This window comes from Triticum urartu, chromosome 1 (assembly GCF_003073215.2).
Source record: "Triticum urartu cultivar G1812 chromosome 1, Tu2.1, whole genome shotgun sequence".
Lineage (NCBI taxonomy): Eukaryota > Viridiplantae > Streptophyta > Magnoliopsida > Poales > Poaceae > Triticum > Triticum urartu.
In genome coordinates this window covers 26,383,283-26,400,535 of record NC_053022.1, presented here as the reverse complement: position 1 = coordinate 26,400,535, position 17,253 = coordinate 26,383,283, and the positions used below count along the sequence as shown (strand labels likewise).

At 44.5% G+C, this 17,253-nt stretch overlaps 2 protein-coding genes and 1 long non-coding RNA gene across 6 annotated transcripts; 1 reads left to right on the top strand and 2 right to left on the bottom strand.

Moving 5' to 3' along the window:
• Window positions 1-1,580: 1,580 nt before the first annotated feature.
• On the bottom strand, window positions 1,581-5,712 carry LOC125544278 (UPF0481 protein At3g47200-like). Of its 3 annotated transcripts, none has more exons than XM_048707908.1 (3): window positions 5,575-5,712; window positions 4,381-4,446; window positions 1,581-3,144 (listed from the first exon to the last, which is right to left on the bottom strand). In XM_048707908.1, the coding sequence occupies exons 1-3, from the start codon at window positions 5,654-5,656 to the stop codon at window positions 1,718-1,720; spliced, it is 1,575 nt and encodes a 524-aa protein (XP_048563865.1). In that variant the 5' UTR covers window positions 5,657-5,712; the 3' UTR covers window positions 1,581-1,717. The 3 variants fall into 3 exon arrangements, with proteins under 3 accessions (XP_048563865.1, XP_048563873.1, XP_048563857.1); XM_048707916.1 differs by having other exon boundaries at window positions 4,381-4,493; window positions 5,575-5,710; XM_048707900.1 differs by having other exon boundaries at window positions 4,381-4,472; window positions 5,575-5,706.
• On the top strand, window positions 5,598-6,066 carry LOC125544296. The gene is made up of 2 exons (XR_007299368.1): window positions 5,598-5,738; window positions 5,820-6,066. It is a non-coding gene; the product is annotated as an uncharacterized LOC125544296 (long non-coding RNA).
• Window positions 6,067-8,440: 2,374 nt separating this feature from the next.
• Window positions 8,441-16,969, bottom strand: LOC125544265 (protein HGH1 homolog). Of its 2 annotated transcripts, XM_048707889.1 has the most exons (8): window positions 16,798-16,969; window positions 16,377-16,712; window positions 15,408-15,486; window positions 13,804-13,952; window positions 12,858-12,971; window positions 10,383-10,514; window positions 9,412-9,525; window positions 8,441-8,818 (listed from the first exon to the last, which is right to left on the bottom strand). In XM_048707889.1, the coding sequence occupies exons 1-8, from the start codon at window positions 16,849-16,851 to the stop codon at window positions 8,759-8,761; spliced, it is 1,038 nt and encodes a 345-aa protein (XP_048563846.1). In that variant the 5' UTR covers window positions 16,852-16,969; the 3' UTR covers window positions 8,441-8,758. The 2 variants fall into 2 exon arrangements, with proteins under 2 accessions (XP_048563846.1, XP_048563840.1); XM_048707883.1 differs by lacking the exon at window positions 8,441-8,818 and having other exon boundaries at window positions 8,885-9,525.
• Window positions 16,970-17,253: the final 284 nt, after the last annotated feature.

Genomic DNA, 17,253 nt, shown 5'->3' with positions numbered 1-17,253 from the left:
TTTCTGTGTAAAAGAGCATTAATTATTTATTTACGCAGCGGAAAATCATGAATAAAAATTCACGAACTTTTACTCTTTACAGCAACTTTTTTTTCTTTTACTAAAGAAAAATTCTTGAACTTTATTATTTTCTTTGTAAAAATTCATGAACATTTCTTTTTCTGAAAATTTTATATTTTCATTTTCAGAAACACTATATTTTCTGAACAATCAAAGAATATATCAGAAACGTTTCTATTTACTTTTCAGAGACTTTTCTTTTTCTGGAAAATCAAAAATTAGCCACAGCAGAAACCAGCGCGCGCGGCCCGCAACCGAAAAGGCCAGCCCATGGCCTGACAGAAAAGGCCAGCCCACGGCCTGACCTGCGTGCTAGCTGCGGCTGTGGCCTCGGCCCAGCGCCAGCGCGCGCGACTCTGCCGCCGGCCTGGTCCACTTTCGGCCCAGAAGGCCCGCGGCGCTCTAGGGTTTAGATCTGAGGCGTCCATCGCGATCCGACGGTCATCCGCGGTTCTAGCAGGATCAAAACCGGCGCCCGGTTGCCCCGATCGAACCCTAGGGTCATTCTCTCCCGCACGTGCCGCTCTCGCTCTCTCCGCTCCCGCTCACATGAGCACGGGGCTGCGCCCCGGCCGCCCTGTCCGGCCGCCGGCGGCGGCGGCGGAAGCCACCACACCGCGCGCGCCTCCTCTTCCTTCCCCTTTCTCCATTCCTTTCTAAATCCGCCTCCTGTGACGAAGAAAAAGAGAGAGACGCCTGCAGTGCCGTCCTCGCTCTGGCCGTCCAGCCACCGCGCGAGAGCGCCGGCCGCCGGCGACGGCATCCACCACCACGCCGCGCGAGCCCGGCCACCGTCTCTTCCTTTATTTTTCAACTCTCCATCCACCACCTCCCCTGAGAGAAGAGAGAGGCAGGTGCCACCCGAGGACGACCTAGATGGACGGAGCGGCTGCGCCCCTGCCGACCCCTTCGCCGGTCGCGCGTTCCCCTTTGCGGTGAGCGCGCTGCCGTCGAATGGATCGGTGGTGGTGCTCTTTGCCCCTTTCGAGGTAGGTTCTTCGTCCCTGTCGCCTCGGCTTGCCGATGCGCGACGGGATCGAGAGAACAGGCGCAGCCATATGCGGCGGCGCTACTTTTTCCGTTGAGGATTCATTCTTTGCCCTGTCTAGGGTTCTTTGGGGGAGGGGATTCTTTTCTTTCTCTGGTTTCTTTTCTTTGTACCAAAAATCTTAGCCTATGCATGGCCTGATACCATTGTTATATCCTTTGGATCGGGGTAGACTAGATCTTTCGGCGAACCTACCTTCTTTAGGTGCATATGAGCTCGATCCAGCGCCGGCTATGGTGAAGTAGGGGCCGGTGATGGCAGAGAGATCGAGATGGAGGGGTGGCAGTGGTGCTTCCCGTGAGTACTGCGATTGCCCTAGATCGGAAGGTACCGTGTGCACCGGCCCCCACCTCTCTATATATCGCAGGTCACAGGGGCCCACCAACCATAAGAGGGTTGGGCGCCCCCGATCAGGGCACGAATAGATCAGGGCCCGATGGTCCGTTGGGCCCACTCGGTGGAGAGATGAACCTAACATAAGGTGCATACATAATATATCCAAATCAAATTAACATTGACGCAACAGCCTACATGACCAAACTAAGAGCAGACGAAGCAAATTAACATCTCCGATCCATGGTATATAACTATATATTCCCACGAACTTAATTACTTGGGAGGCTTGAAGTAGGCATAGACAGCGAAGAATGTCTGCAGCACGGAAAAGGCTAGCAGGAGCAGGGCCGCAAGCACCGACATGGTCACCCAGGGATTGCTGAAGTAGTTGCGCACAAGCGCCGCGCGCCACTTGTGGCGCCTGAGGTTCCTGTACCTGTTCACGTCGTCCATCAGGCCGAGCAGGTAGTTGTCGGCCGACCAGTGCACCTGCCCGACGACGTCGCTGAAGAATCGCCACGCGACCCTTCTGCTGTTGAGATGGCTGACGAGGACGCCGTGCAGGTCCAGGATCCTCATGTCCTCCGCCGAGGTGATGAGGCAGTCCATGAAGACGGCGTAGGTGGAGACGTCCCGCGGGGTGTCCGGGTATGTCTGCTCGAACGCGATCAGGTTCCGGAACAGCGACTCGCTCGAGTCGTTGAGCTCCAGCTGCGGGATCTCCAGGACGCCCCGGGCGAACCTCACGTCCATGAAGCTCGTGGCGTTCTTTCTCTTCCGGAACCGGACCCCTGACTCCTCCAGCTCCTTGGCGCACGGGATCCACTGCGGGAGCTCCGACAGCAGCTCGTCGCTTCGGCGGCGGCGGCGAGAATGCTGCTGGCGCTCACTCGTCGGCGGTAAGGTGACGGAGAGGTAGAAGAGGTGCAGCAGGTGGTGCACGTCATCGCAAGCAATGGGTGAGCGGTGCAGCATCTGGGGACGAAGAGGGCGGAAAAGCCTGAGGCTGCCGGTAACGAGGAGCTCTTCGGGCTCGTCCTCGTTCCTCAGCTGCTGAAAGAGCTCCCGGACCACGAAGAACGGGATCTGGTTCTCCAGCAGCAGCAGGTCGCGCGTCACGAACTGCCACACAAAGCACCTGCCGTAGACCTGAGTCCAGTCCTCGTCCTCCTCCTCTTCCTCGTCAAACTGATAGCCGCCGCCACCAGCTTCTTCCATTTTCGCGAGGCGCGCGTATTTGAGCAAGCGGTGTAGGATGAAGGAGCCGTCCAGCAGCATCATCTCGGCCACCTTATTTTCTTGGAGGGCGGGTTGAGAGTAGGAAGCCCGGATTCGAGGCATGAGGCGTTTCATGCTCGTGCAACATCCGTCCAGCAGCACCAGAGTCCTGGCAGGCTCCAAGAGGCTCTTGTGCCGGGTGATGAGCTGCCGCACACAGCTCCATTTGTACCCTTCCATCTTCAGCAAGCTTTCCCTCTCCTGAATTGCCCACCGACGATAAATCTTAGGCCCGCCCAGACGAACAGCAACCGGCTCATATTCTCCGCTGGGGTTATGATCCGAGTTTTTAAGCTCCTCGGGGACAATGTACATGATGGGTTGCTGGTGCTTCGAGTCACCGTGTTCTGCAGGAGCCGCGCCGCACAACTGCTCCAACATTTTCATCAGATAGCCCGGACCTACGTGGACGTCGCCATTTCCTGAGAAGAATCAGTATACATTATAATTGTAAGTTTCTCTCTGTTCTTTCTAAAATAGAGGCAAAAGATCTTTCTTCCCTCCTCTCATTAACTAACATGGAGTTTGTATATAACAAACTAAAAAGCAACTAAATTGCCGAAATTGAGTTTATAAATTATATTTGTGTTCTTTAGACTATGTTTAGGCCTTATCTAATTAAAGGAAAGGAATTTCGAAGCTCAGGGTGTCAAGACTCGACCCCAAACATAGAGGTTATTGGTATTTTAACTGTGAAAAATACAAATAAAAGTGGAAATACAATTTTTTGAGTGTGTGCCCAAATAGACTAGGCAGCCAACGATTTGCTCCCTAGACGCGTCCAAATAATTAACTGAAGTAAACATTTCAGCCAGTCCCACCTATCAGCATTTTCTCCACTCTTCACCGCCAACAGTGACCAGCACCTCACATTGCCTTCGACAGCCGTCTCACTCTCCGGTGGCTCACACCGCCTACTCCATCAGCACGGATAGTGCAATAACGGCATGCACAATGAAGGAGGTATCAATGGCATGACTTTTTTTGTTTTTCTGTTATTACTTGCAATGGCAGAGACGGGGGGACCATTGCATGTTTTCTGATGAACAATGCAAAATTAGTGATGATTTGCTGCTAAATTAATGCTTTGGCCCACCTCAATCAGTTTTAAGAGCACTTGGCCCTCCTAATGGAATTTTTCTAGCTCCGCCACTGATTACTTGGTGCTCCGATGACTGGGACAAGGAGGCATTCGGCAAGAAGGTGCGGACTAAAATTCACCTTACATTTTTTTAACCATGTTCAGGTATAATAAGTACGCAAAGAAATCTACCATTCCCCTAAAAAGTACTCCCTCCGATCCAAAATAAGTGTCGCGGTTTTGAACTAAGGTTAGTTCAACCTTAGTTCAAAGCTGCTACACTTATAATGGATCGGAGGGAGTAAGTCATTTAGGTTTTTCTTCCTTTTTATCCTGATTAACATGGAATTTTTAACCCTCAAAGTTGAGCAAATGGATGATTCCCCACCTGTTTGATCGATCTCAATCAACGTGCCAACTTGTAGTAGTATAGTTCTTATGCCCATCGCAGGGAAAAGGACATCATGAATAGTGGAATTTAGACTAATTAGAAATCATGAACTATATTAGCCATCTGACAAAGCTAGTCAAATATCCACTTCTGTTTGGGTAAAATGGGAAGGAGAAGGTTATGTACCTGGACCTCTTGTATGCGTTTGGAGGTTCCTGGAGAGGGCACCATTAAGTTCAGGGTGTTCTTGTGCTGGCAGTGAAAACTTAATCACGTCTCTACAAAATTAACATAAAAACCTGCAAAAAATTAACATCGAAATAATGTAGCATTACTATACGCTGACATTGCTAGCATGATTGTCAGTGACAATGTTGGTAACTACTTTTAGACAAAGGAGAGCCTGCATCAACGGGGCCCAATTTCTCTTATATTGTGAAACATTGTGGCTGACACTACCAGAAGCAATGCGAGAGTTCTCTCGAATGGTTGACCATGTAGTGAGGTCGAACCGACTGGAGCAAAGCGGGTGAGAACGAGAGCATGATACGGCGTGAAAAATTGGATGCCTTGTGGGCCCACCCACTATCTATCCAGCAAACCTTGTCTTTATCCGAAGGCTCAGTCTGCTTCGATGAATTTTGCTATGATGTGCTTATCTTGTAGTCTTCTATGAAAGAGACTTAATATAAATGAGCAAAAGTGGATCTAACAAATACTAAAATAAGAAAAAGAATAGGTGAGAAGGAGAGAGAGAGCGGGGAGACAAGGCTATACTGAATCCAAAGGATTGTTATAGGAATTTCAGAGGATTAGAATCCTTAGGAATTTTTCCTAGATGTGTTATTTGATTCATAGGATTAAATTATATATGAATTTTTCCTAAGAATTACCTTATGCCACAGTTCATAGGATCTTTAGCATCCACTCAAACATCCTTGAAAAAATCCTTCGCTTTTCCTATAATGTAATCAAACAAAACAAAATCCCATAGGACTAAGATGAGCATGGCATTTCAATTCAATGTTTTTTCTATTCCCACGTTTTTAGATTTCTGCAAATCAAAGGGGCCCTTAGGGGTTGGTACGAGGGCACGACGGCACCGGAAGCCCTCCAGGCGTAGAGGGAGGGATGGCCAGGACGACAACAGCTGGACGGTGATGGCGGTTCGGGAAGGATGGGGCACCAAGGCGGCACGGCAGCACCGGCCACGAGCCCCGGAACATGGCCGTATGAGCCAGGGTTAGAGGGCAGCAGTGGCCGCACAAGTGGTAGCTTGGCCATGAGCGTGTTGCTTATACAGGAGCCGTGGGAGTCGACCGTGTGGGAAGCGCAGTAGTACATATAGTCTTGTTGAAGTGAAGGTCAGTGTCGACTAACCCGTGGTTACGATGAAGCCCAGTGTTGAGTACCTCAAACTGAGGACCGCTCGTGTCGCCGCCGCCGCCGCCGCCGTCGCCATGGGAACTGGAGTCGCTCATGATGCTCCGAGCTCAGGCCTCAGGGAGGAAGACGAACTGAGGGCTGTGACAGCCTCGTCTGCGGTGAGATTTCTCGCTGTGATCTCGATCTGGTTTTCCTTTTAACACTGACGTCCTGCCTGTGGTTTGCTTTTCTTTTTGAAGTGAGGAAGCATCTCTGGGTTGCTCTGCTTTGCCCGGTTGGTCTCCGAGTCTTTGGTGGCAGGCCCATAGGCTGCCTGGACATTATCCTATGCACCCAATAAGAAGAGAGAAGGAAAAAAGGTGGTCCGTCAAAGGACAGAGAGTAATGAGCACCTGATTAACCACCATCTTTCCTTTATGCTGCTAAGAAAAAACACCATGTCCTTTAGTCCTTTTAATGGCTGTGTAAATCGCCTTCATTCTTTCAGCTGCTCTGGGACTTCGTCTTCTGCCAGCTCTTTGTATTCATCTACTCATGTTAGTTCGGCCAAGTCTAAATACGGCTTCTAAACTCTTTTTCAGCCTTAGCTAGCTCTACTTAATCTTGTGTGTGTTTCTTTGCTACTTTTCTTTCGGTGATAAAGTGCTTAATTTGTTACTGTACTTTAGAGTGGTAGCAAAGAAAGGAATCATTTGTGCAGGCTGTACTGAACCGTGGCAAAGATGGATCTTCTGTTTTATTATTTATTATTATCTTGTTGTAGCCAACAAGCGAGGCGCTGTCAAATTCCGATCTGTTTTTTGGCCATGTATCCGGTGACAATGCACGATCAATGAAAATTTGGGAAGTTGCTATGTAAGTAGAGCATTGGATCAGCGACGTACGGTGGCAGAACGCAGGTGGGATTCCTAACCATCCACTTAAGTCTGTTTTGTAGATAATTATAGACAAATTGTTTGGCTATGCCATGCGCCCGTTCCTATCTAAGCTACTGCCGCCACCGACGAATGCTGCTGCACCGCCCTCGAGGAGTTGGGCGAGCCATTCGCGGGTGTTGAAGTGAGCGAACCGCACCGCTGCCCCCAACTTGACGACGACTCGGCAGCCGCGGCTCAGCCCCAGGCCGAATGAGCCATTTCTCGCTGGATGATTGATTATATAAATTTTATGAACTATGCATGACGCGTTCTCTTGATCGGCAACCTGTTACTGAAGCTCCAACATTTGATGCTTGTTTCGGTGGTCTAGAAGTCCTTCTTGTGATATACTCCCTCCGTTTCAAATTACTCGTCGTGGTTTTAGTTTAAATTGGAAGTACTACCTCTGTGACATTCAAACGTTTTTGACAATATGATAGTGTCAGAAAACCTCTTATATTTTGATACGGAGGGAGTATATTCTTACATGACAACTGTAATATGTAGGAGTATTCATGTAATCTACATTAGTTGATTACAACAAGCAGTCAGCAATTGTATGCCTTGTCTATGTTTCTTCAAAGAGCTTCAACATTCTCTCGGGAGAGACATGTCGCCTTGTATAATTTGCACTCTGAAAGAATTTCAGTAAGCTGGCAAAGCTTACTTTATGAAACTAAGGGTAGTTTAATTTGTCTGAATCATCTCTTTGCAAGATGAATGATTTAGCTTCTTCTCTATCTTCATGCTTTGCTGCAACCTCCTTCCTTTTTCATGTCAATCTTCAATCCAATTCGGGATTTTTCTTTTTGGGGAAACTGTAATGGAACAAAGAGTGTTTCCACGTGGTGAACCACCTCAGGGTAATATTAAGATTTTCATGAGGCTGATTACGTCGATACTTCCACATATCGTGGGTAACGGCTGGATCTGTCATCATGTCTGGAATTCTTTTAAAATTGGGAACCTATTAAGTTTTAAGATTTTCAATACCCATGTTTACCGAAGCGACAAGGCTTTCACCAAATCTGAAGGACAAGAAAAGTTTGTGCAGCTCATCTAGGCAGAAGAGGATCCTTCTGCGAGCAAGAGGCCACCGTGATGTGGGCAAAGCCGTGGCCGCCTGCCGAGTGGCCACCAAGTCGGGGCAGAGAGACGTTGGGGCAACGTCTTATATTTAGGAATGGAGGTAGTAGAAACGAATAGGAGCTTGAGACACTCAAATAATCTCAGTATTAAGAGGACAGGGTTATCGACGACCGCCGAGTGGCCGCCAAGTCAGGGCAGAGAGACGTTGGGGCAACATCTTATATTTAGGAATGGAGGTAGTAGAAACAAACAGGAGCTTGAGACACTCGAATAATCTCAGTATTAAGAGGACAGGGTTATCGACGACCGCCGAGTGGCCGCCAAGTCAGGGCAGAGAGACGTTGGGGCAACGTCTTATATTTAGGAATGAAGGTGTCTTATATTTAGGAATGAATTTAGTAGAAATAAACAGGAGCTTGAGACACTCGAATAATCTCAGTATTAAGAGGACAGGGTTATCGACGAGGAACTTAGATGAATGGTTTAAACCACATGTGATCTGCCACCGTCCATCACTGATCCAATGCTCTATGCTCTGCATAGAAGTTTCAAGTTTTCACTGATTGTGGATTTTCAGTTGGCACCTACACAAAATACATTAACATTTTAGCCCTTTTTAAAACATGAGCATCTCGTAGTCAAGGGACACATCGTCTCAAAGCGCAAAAAGTCAACATTAACTTTTTGCATTAGTACTGTTAAATTTACTGTCAATTACTAGTCGCGTGCTCAAATGGATGTATCTTGTAAAATCAGCAAAAATTGTGCATTATATCCACAACTAAGCATATCCATGCAACATCAAGATCTCTACTTTCCCTTTAGAACTGACGAGAACACAATTTGCACATCTCTGAACAATTACACCATGAGCACATATATTTCAAGAAGAAAAAGAACACAGGTCTAGTCGGCCACATCTATCATCCTACACATTATGCTGTAAATCAATCTGTCCATCAGAGGCAAAAACCGAACATGTTCTTAATGCTCTTACATAGTTGCATTGAAATTGTGGACAACAAAACTGAAACCAGGAGATAGAACAAGCCAGCTACTGCAAGAAATTTGGATCCATACGACAGAACATTCTTAAGATTGGAAGCGATACAGCCCTGTTTTCTTGCAGCAAGTAGATAAGACAGATTACAAATTGTACATAGTTGAGCCCATCATTGAGGCTTATCTTCTCCTTGCTCTTGATCTTGTTCAATTTCACCCTTACCGACAAGCTGTTAACACCCAATCAAGCAATAAAGTATAAGTTAGCTCAAGAACAAGACAACACCAGATCTTCAATGTTCAACTTGCGGTGGCAAACCATATAGAAGGGGTAATTCAGATAGTGAACCATGAAATTTTGATACCTGGAATGGATTTCAAATAACTAATTTGAACTACATAAAGTACTATGGCGGAGATAAAGAATGCCGACAGATTACTGGAGTTTAACAAAAATAAATAAGATCTTGAACAGAACTTCTAAAAATATCACTTTCACAAATAAAGAACTTGGTATGAAAACTCCAGTAATCTGTAAGACTGGGTAAAACTCACAAATATCACTTTTAAAAATAAAGAACTTGAACAAAAAAGAAATGTATTTCCCCAAGAAATGGTAGGAGTGCCCTTGAACAGAATCATGTGAAGGAATGCTGAAATCGATTTCATAATTTATAATGGCCAAAACTTATTCTACATGCTGAATTGAACATCAGGAAGACTGAAGGTGCGCGCAAACAAAATATGTTATTCTAAAAGCAAAGCATTCATTATTTAAGTGCAGTACAGCAAATATAGACATTCCAAAGTTCAGTGGTAATACCAAAGAACCAATCAACTCATATGCTCCCATCACTTTCAGGTCCTCTTCGTCTTCATAACCAACCTGCAGTATCCGTGGCCCATTGACTGACCAAAAGGCCTTTCGTCCATCATCCTGGTAAGAGAAGAGTACATCAACAGATCAAGATTAGAATGTAAGCATTATAGCTCAAAACATGAAGATCTTCATTATGCTGAGAATTTTATTTCCAAACATACAACTAAGCGCAGCATGTAGGTTTCATCACATTCGTTAAGAGATAGTAATACAGATCATTATTAAGAGTGTTTTCTAAGATAATCGTTATCCCATCACTGTTTCAGTTCATCGGGTTCCACAAGAGATGCTGAACACTGTAAAATACAGGCAGTTTCAAAAGAGCTAGTAGGGTGGATAAGGAGTTTACTTATAGTATATTGATAGACTTAAATATGTGGGAGTCTAAATATTCAGACACAAGCATGCAAAATACTACTCTGTTCAGAATAGATGACGCCCTAGAAAGTGTGTAGTCAAACTTTCTACCTTTTACTGATATGCAAAATACTAACTGCCATGTCCAATATCATCAGTAGTTTTGTCATGAAAAAAGTGTAGTAAGATAATTTTATACTACTATGTAAATACATGTCCTCCTAGAATATGTGCAGTCTAACTTCACCAACTTTGACTCACGATACATACAGGAAATATTATGATCTAACAGTTGAAAATAATACAATTAAATTTGACATGGAAAATATTTTTATAAAATTGTAATTTTCAAATTTTGACTATCAAAGTTGCATTCAGGGACTGCCGACTTCCAAAACATGTGTTTCTGAAGGAAGGGAGTATATTACTAACTTATTTGTACGAAAAGTATATTAGTGAAAGTTGCGTGTTGGAGGCTGTGCCAATGTCCAAAACTGCGTGTATTTACTAACAGAGGGAGTAGAACATAAGTCATTCCCTTGGAATATCAGACTCACCTGCATCACGATCATATAGATAGCCTCCAGTGCCCGTTCACGAATTTCAGAATCATCAACAGCTTCTCGTTCATGAGAAAGTGCATTTGCAAGCTCGGGAGGCATTTTCGATCTATCTTCTTCGCTATAGATCTGAAATATCATGCAGTATAAGCCACAGCTGTAGGCTAGCATATGAACATTCATCACCGAACACAGAAACATGGTGAAAAGCAAGATATTCTCATAAATACTTTTACAGGGACGTACCATTCGAAACAGCAGATTCACACTTGTCATTATGGATCAATACGTTTGTGCTTTAGTAAATACATGGAAGGATGGAATGAGTAAGGAGCATCACAACACGACAGTGCATTCTAAAAATATAGAAGTAAGGCTTTGTTTGAAGGGAGGCTCCAGTTCCATAATCCTTCAGTGGAACAGGTGCAGACTTCCCGAAACACACCAGCTTTAATTTTGGTGAAGTGGAGCCAGCCCTAGTACATTTCCATGCTGCTGAGAAAGGGTTCCTCTGTCCAGACTCGTGCCCATCATTATTACCTGCTTCCTGCCACTGCAAAATGCCCCTAGCTGAACTCATCACACCCCAAACACTGCTAACCTGATTGAGGCGAACAAACCCTAGTGTCACCCCAACCAGCAACCCTTTATGGTCATCTATCGCCCCATCCCCCGTGGCATGCAAGGGTTTGCCCCCTAAGATCAGGCAGCGCTAGGGCTCCTTGGCAACCTTATATTGTTGATGCTGCCATGCTATGGATGCGCTAGGGTTTGCCCCCTGCGTCCCACTCAGCGAACTCAGGAAGGTGAGCAGTCAAATTTCTCATCCTCTTCCTTCCCAGATCTGTGAGCATATTGTTTGTATGGTGCAGATCTGTGGAGAGAACATGCATACTTTTGATGTTGCCATGCTATTGCATGGATTCTCATTTAGACAAGACATTTCAGTCCAGGTTCTTCCTGGTGGCTGGTGCTGCCATGGAGCCATCTACCATAACAGACCTAGAATATGTTCTTTAACTTTTCCAGTAACTGGCCAAGCTACTAATATCTGAGAGAGATGACAATTGCGAGTTCATAGTACAGACAGTATGGTTAGGAAAAATACTACACAGTATTTGTCTTCATTCAAAGGACAGTTCATGGAGGTTACGTGTGTAGTTGTGTTGATTATTTCTTGCTTTGATGCCTCTATAATTCTATATATATAGCTGGTACTTAATTGTTTTACCAATTTCTGAAAACTATGGCTAACTTGAAACATCATGACTTTTGTCCACTCAAAAAAAAAAGTATGCTTCTTCCCTTGCCTTCTCAGCTGTAATGCTGAGCATTTCTGAACTTCTCAATTTGATCGCTTGCGCCACAAGGGTGGCTGTATGTATTTTACTCCATCCGGAATTACTTGTCACTCAAACGGATGTATCTTAGCACTATAAGTAATTCCGGGTGGAGGGAGTAGAATTTTTTATAAGTTTCTTTCAGTTGCATTAATTCAAATAGGCAAGTGATTGTCCTGCAAAGTGAAGTATGCCATGTAGTGATGTCCTGGAGTACCTTAACTTCTACATCAGTTTAGTTTTAAAGACAAGTACTAACCTCTGTTTCTAAATATAAGACGTTTTTGCAGTTCAATTTAAACTGCAAAATGTCTTATATTTAGGAACAGAGGGAATAGTGTGTAATTGAGGCTTGAGCACTTAAGTTCCTGGATGTCCAGCTCTGATATTGTTCATGAATGTAGAAGTTTTGGAGGATATGGTTCCTACAGGAAATATTCCTTAGGTACAGTTTGGAACAAAGGAAATGTTATACTACATTCCTTTGAAATTCCTATGAATTGGGCTATTCCATAGGAATTTTGGAGGAAACCAAACATGAGGTCATACTTCATGTTTTCTTCTCTTTGTGTCTACAATTCCTGTGTTTTTCCTGCATCATATCCAAACACAATTTTTTGGGTTTTCCTGTGGTTTTAGCTCATGTAGAAATCCAGGATGCGTGGCATCTCGATTCCTGTGTTTTCCTGTTCCTACGTTTTTAGTCCAGTGTTCCAAACAGAGCCTCAGAGTTATATGTACATAGCCATGCAGCCTTTGTATTTTTCCTGTTGTATAAGGAGCCTTCTGCATATTTCCTTCACCTATACATACATACATACATACATATATATATATATATATATATATATATATATATATATATATATATGTACTAGCCTATGGCTCCATGGGAATATAAGTTGTTATTTTGCTAACAAGCTAAAGGTGTATAAAAACTAGACAGTTCTATTTTATTTGGTTGGGTGCTTCTGAAAGGGCAGAGGGGGCACAACGAAAAGTGGTAATCAGAGCCAATGCATAGTCATAGAAATTACCACATAAAAATGACAATTACCAAAAGGGGGACAGGAAATGTACTCAAAGCTAATTTCACATAAATAATGATTCCACCGTGTTAAAAGAACTGCACCTTCTTTCCAGCTACAGGCAAAAGTAGAGCTGGCCAAAGATATTCTGCTATAGAAAGCAAATTTTGTATCTGGGTATCAGCTTCAAAGCAACAGTTACGGATGGTGCCAGCAACCTGCAAATATTTACAAAAGGAATTACGCAGGAACAGAACACACTCGTTGCTCAGCATATGAATATAGTTCAAGATGCGATAAGCAGATCTAGATTGCAAAGAACCTGGAAACACTGAAGTCCAACATAATCAATTCATATACTGGGAATGTACTAAAATGGAAAATGTGTGAACAAACATCATGAAGAGTTACAAAATAATGTGATTTTATTTTACAAACTGAACCACCATCACTACACGCTAGTATCGCTGCGCACATGGTTATATGCATTATATTCTGCCTTGGGGAAATGGTTCTGTACTGTCACTGCTCATATACCACATACTCCCTCCGTCCCAAAATAAGTGTCGTGAGCTTAGTACAAATTTGTACTAGAGCTAGTACAAAGTTGAGACACTTATTTTGGGACGGAGGGAGTAGATGAATCAGTTATACCTCTTTATTACTTTTAATATAATAACTAGATACCCAAAGTGAGTTTCATGGAAATATATGTTTTAGTCTTTTAGACCATATATTTGATAGTAATTTGCACATAAAATAACCATACTGCATAAACTAAGGGCTTTGATGATATTTCTTTGTAAAACTTTTGAATATCTGTAGTATATTGGAATGATAAAGAGGTATAATAGGTTTCTATGCGAGGTATATTGAATGTGGTAGTACATACTCCCAGGAGTATGTATATATTGAATGTGGGAGTACAGGAAATTAGTCCTATATATAGGGACTGATACGTAGGGACTGATAGTCCTATATATAGGGGCTGTCTATATTGTCGTACTAACACCAGCATCAACATCAAGATTCGAAATAAGCTGCACATACCCCTTTCTTTCTAAGTTGGTTTGTTGAATCAAATTGTCCTATAATCTGCTTTAGAAGACCTCTCTTAGGTTCCATCAGTATTCTCCGTCCAGCTTCAACCTTTGAGATATTCACAAGTATAGAGGCGATGTGTTCAAATATATCTTCATCTGCATACCAATGGCAAAACTAAAACAATTTATGAGGTGAATATGATGATGACTCCTCACCCAAGCCAAAGAATACAAAAGAGATCAGAAAGATAGAAAATGGATCAGTTAGCAAAAAAATATAGATATCTCCTTGACACTAAAAAGGGTATCCAATAACATGTCAAAAGACCAGATTGTTAGGAATACCAGTCCATTCCATCTAAATGGCACAGGACACAACCACTGCACCTTTCTATGGATGACTGATTAGTAGTAGAAAGATTGCATTGCTATCATTTGACTGAGACGAGACTGCATTAGTTATTAGATATTATTGTTATGGGCTAACCTCATCCATATAAAGAGAGGAACTGTACCGCGAGGCAAAACAGTAACAAATAAGAGTTTCCCCCTCACCCGAGTCTTTCCCTCACAATTGGTTCACCTCTACCTATTCCAGTACCCTGTCCCCTCGAAGCTGCGGTATGCCAGCCATATTCCATACATTATCTTTACTCCTATATAGATGGCGGGTCATTCACCTTTCCTTTCTCTTCTTATATGTGGGACCATCTCAACATTTTGGTAACCATATATGCCCATGCAAAGACTCCAGTCCTTCTCATCCACCGACTCTAAATTAAAATTTCAAATGCAACCATGGTGTTCCTCCCTCATAAACAACTCCCAGTTTTTCTCAAGGTGAAGCCTGGCCAAGAATGTGGCATGGAGCACCACATGGTTCAACGTGTTGGTGTTCATTAATCGGATCTATAGCAATGCACTTGTGGTTAGCTAGTTTGCTCTAACATATATAGTCGATTGGTGAGTGCAATGTAAGGTTAGCGAGGGTGTGTATGGGGGCCTTATGCAAAAAGGTCGTCGTAGACCAAGACAAGGTTGACACATCGATGTTTTTTCGGATAGGTTTGGCCGCCTCATTGGAGCGTGACTTAGTCGGAGAGTCGACGAAGGGAGCATCTCAACTATGGCACTGATCAAAGATAAGGTATCCTCGGTACAACGGTAAATTTTGGTCCACTGGTCCATGGTGGACTAGGGAATAGGAGGTGGTGACATATCCCTCCACCTAATGGGCTTAATTCTCTTGGCTCATCATTCTTGGAGTTTCCACTTAAGCTTCTTTGACTTGTTGAACATGACTAGTTGCTTGGACTTCTGTTGACTTGACTTTGACAATTTGCCACGTAGACACCATGTAGATCTAGGCAGGAACCCTGGGTAGAATTAGCTATTCCCACAACAATTGTGATACTGGTTTGCCAAAATTTTAGGAGTTCCATGTTCCAAACTCTGCAAACTAAACGTTTGCAGAATTTGACAGATGAACGTTTGAAGAATTTGGCAGATGAACAATAGTAAGATAAAGCATAGTTGTTAACTCACAACAGAAATAACATGTACTTACACGACCAACGAAAATAAGAAACAAAAGAATAGAGCACATTCTACCTTCAGAGTCACAAGATGACCTGCAGAATGAGCGCACAAGCTTTGCAACATACAACCCTTGCACCTTTTCATCACCAACCTTTCAGAAAGAAGAGAGCTATTCTCAGTGAATTGACAACTACTATGTTCATTTTGAATGCAAAGGAGAAACAAAAACTAGTACATCCATTCCACATGCTTTTCTCTGAGTTAGTCTTCCCAGAATGTACTGATGTTAACAGTAGGCTTCACTCCAAATTCAACTGAACAAAAGCATAATAGTTTACCAATGTAATTCTAAAATCATTACTGGAAGAAAAAAACTCAAAAGTCTATTTCTTTGTCAATGTAGTAACACCTAGTGAAGAAGGGAGTTGTGCCATACACACCAACGTAGGAATGTCGAAAACTCAACTAATCCAAACTAGTCTCACATGTAACTTCATCACTTGTCAACTGTCAGGCCATAACCAGTAAGCTGAATAAACTGAACAGCATCAGGGGTTTTTATACACCTTATTAAACCTCCCCTGTTTTTATACACATTATTAACAGAGCACTTTACGACTACCCTAGCATGAAGACTTGAACAGCACCATGGGTAGAATTTTAACAAAAGGATTAAGTCATCAGAACGACTGAATTTTAACAACTGAATTTTAACAAAATGCATCTATATACATCCGTATGTGGTTCATAGTGAAATCTCTAGAAAGACATAGGGAGTACATGAGTAAACGCGAGCTCTTATTTGGAAGCTGGCAGGAGCTCTGCACATTCTATTAAGTATAGAAAGGAATATGATCAAGCTACAAGCATTGTACCATCGGGCAAATTCAATGGCCCTCGAAAAGATGGTGAATGGATGAGATTGCCACCGTATAGAAAGATAATAATTGACAGTTTGACATGCATAGTGAGGACTCGAACTACAAAAAGGAACACAGCAATTTCACAGCTAATTTGAGACGAGAGGCAGACGGGTTGAACCTGGAGGAGGGCCGAGATGCCGGACTCGACCTGGGTGAGGTTGACGAGCAGCATGACAAGGCTGCGAGCGAGCTTGGGCTGCTCGCCGCCGCGCTTGACCATCACGTCCATGGCGGCCGCGACGGCGCCGAGCACCACGAGGCGCGCGGCGAGGTCGCCGTCCTGGCTGAGGTTGACGAGCGAGTCGGCCGCCGCCTCGCCCGCGCCACCGCCCCCCACGGACGCGAGCAGCCGGAGCAGCGCCGGCAGCGCGCGGTCGGCGCGCGCCGCGAGGGAGCGCAGCCCGTCGCTGTCCCCGGTGAGCCCCCGCACGATGTCCGCCGCGGCGCCGCGCACCTGCAGCGGGGGAGCAAGGTGGGAACGAGTTAGAGCCGGCGGTGGCGGCCGGGAGTCGGCGCGGGTTGGGGGACGGCACGCGCACCTGAGGGGAGCTGTTAGAGAGGAAATCGATGAGCTCGTCCAGCTCGTCGGCCATGGCGGCACAAGCGGCGGCGGCGGAGGAGGAGGAGGAAAGGGGCTTCTTTTGCTTGGGTTTTCGGGCGGCTGTCCTCCTCTGGGGAATTTTCAGCGCAACCACGACGCTACGAACGCTATGCCAAATGTTTACGCTGACCAAGGACGAAGACGTAGTTTCGTTATGACGTGTTCAGCCGACCACGCAAACACAGTTTACACACACGTTGGTTGCCCGAGGCCAAGGGGACTGAACTCGGAGGCTACCGCCGTTCCTACGAAAATCCAACACTTACGGGAAAACCACTACGGACTGATCTTACGGGAGAATGCGTCATCCTCTCCATTTAAATTCTTTCCCTTGTGATTGTAAACTGACCCCACCTCCTGATTTTAACTTGTCCATGTCTGTCCGTAACCTCCT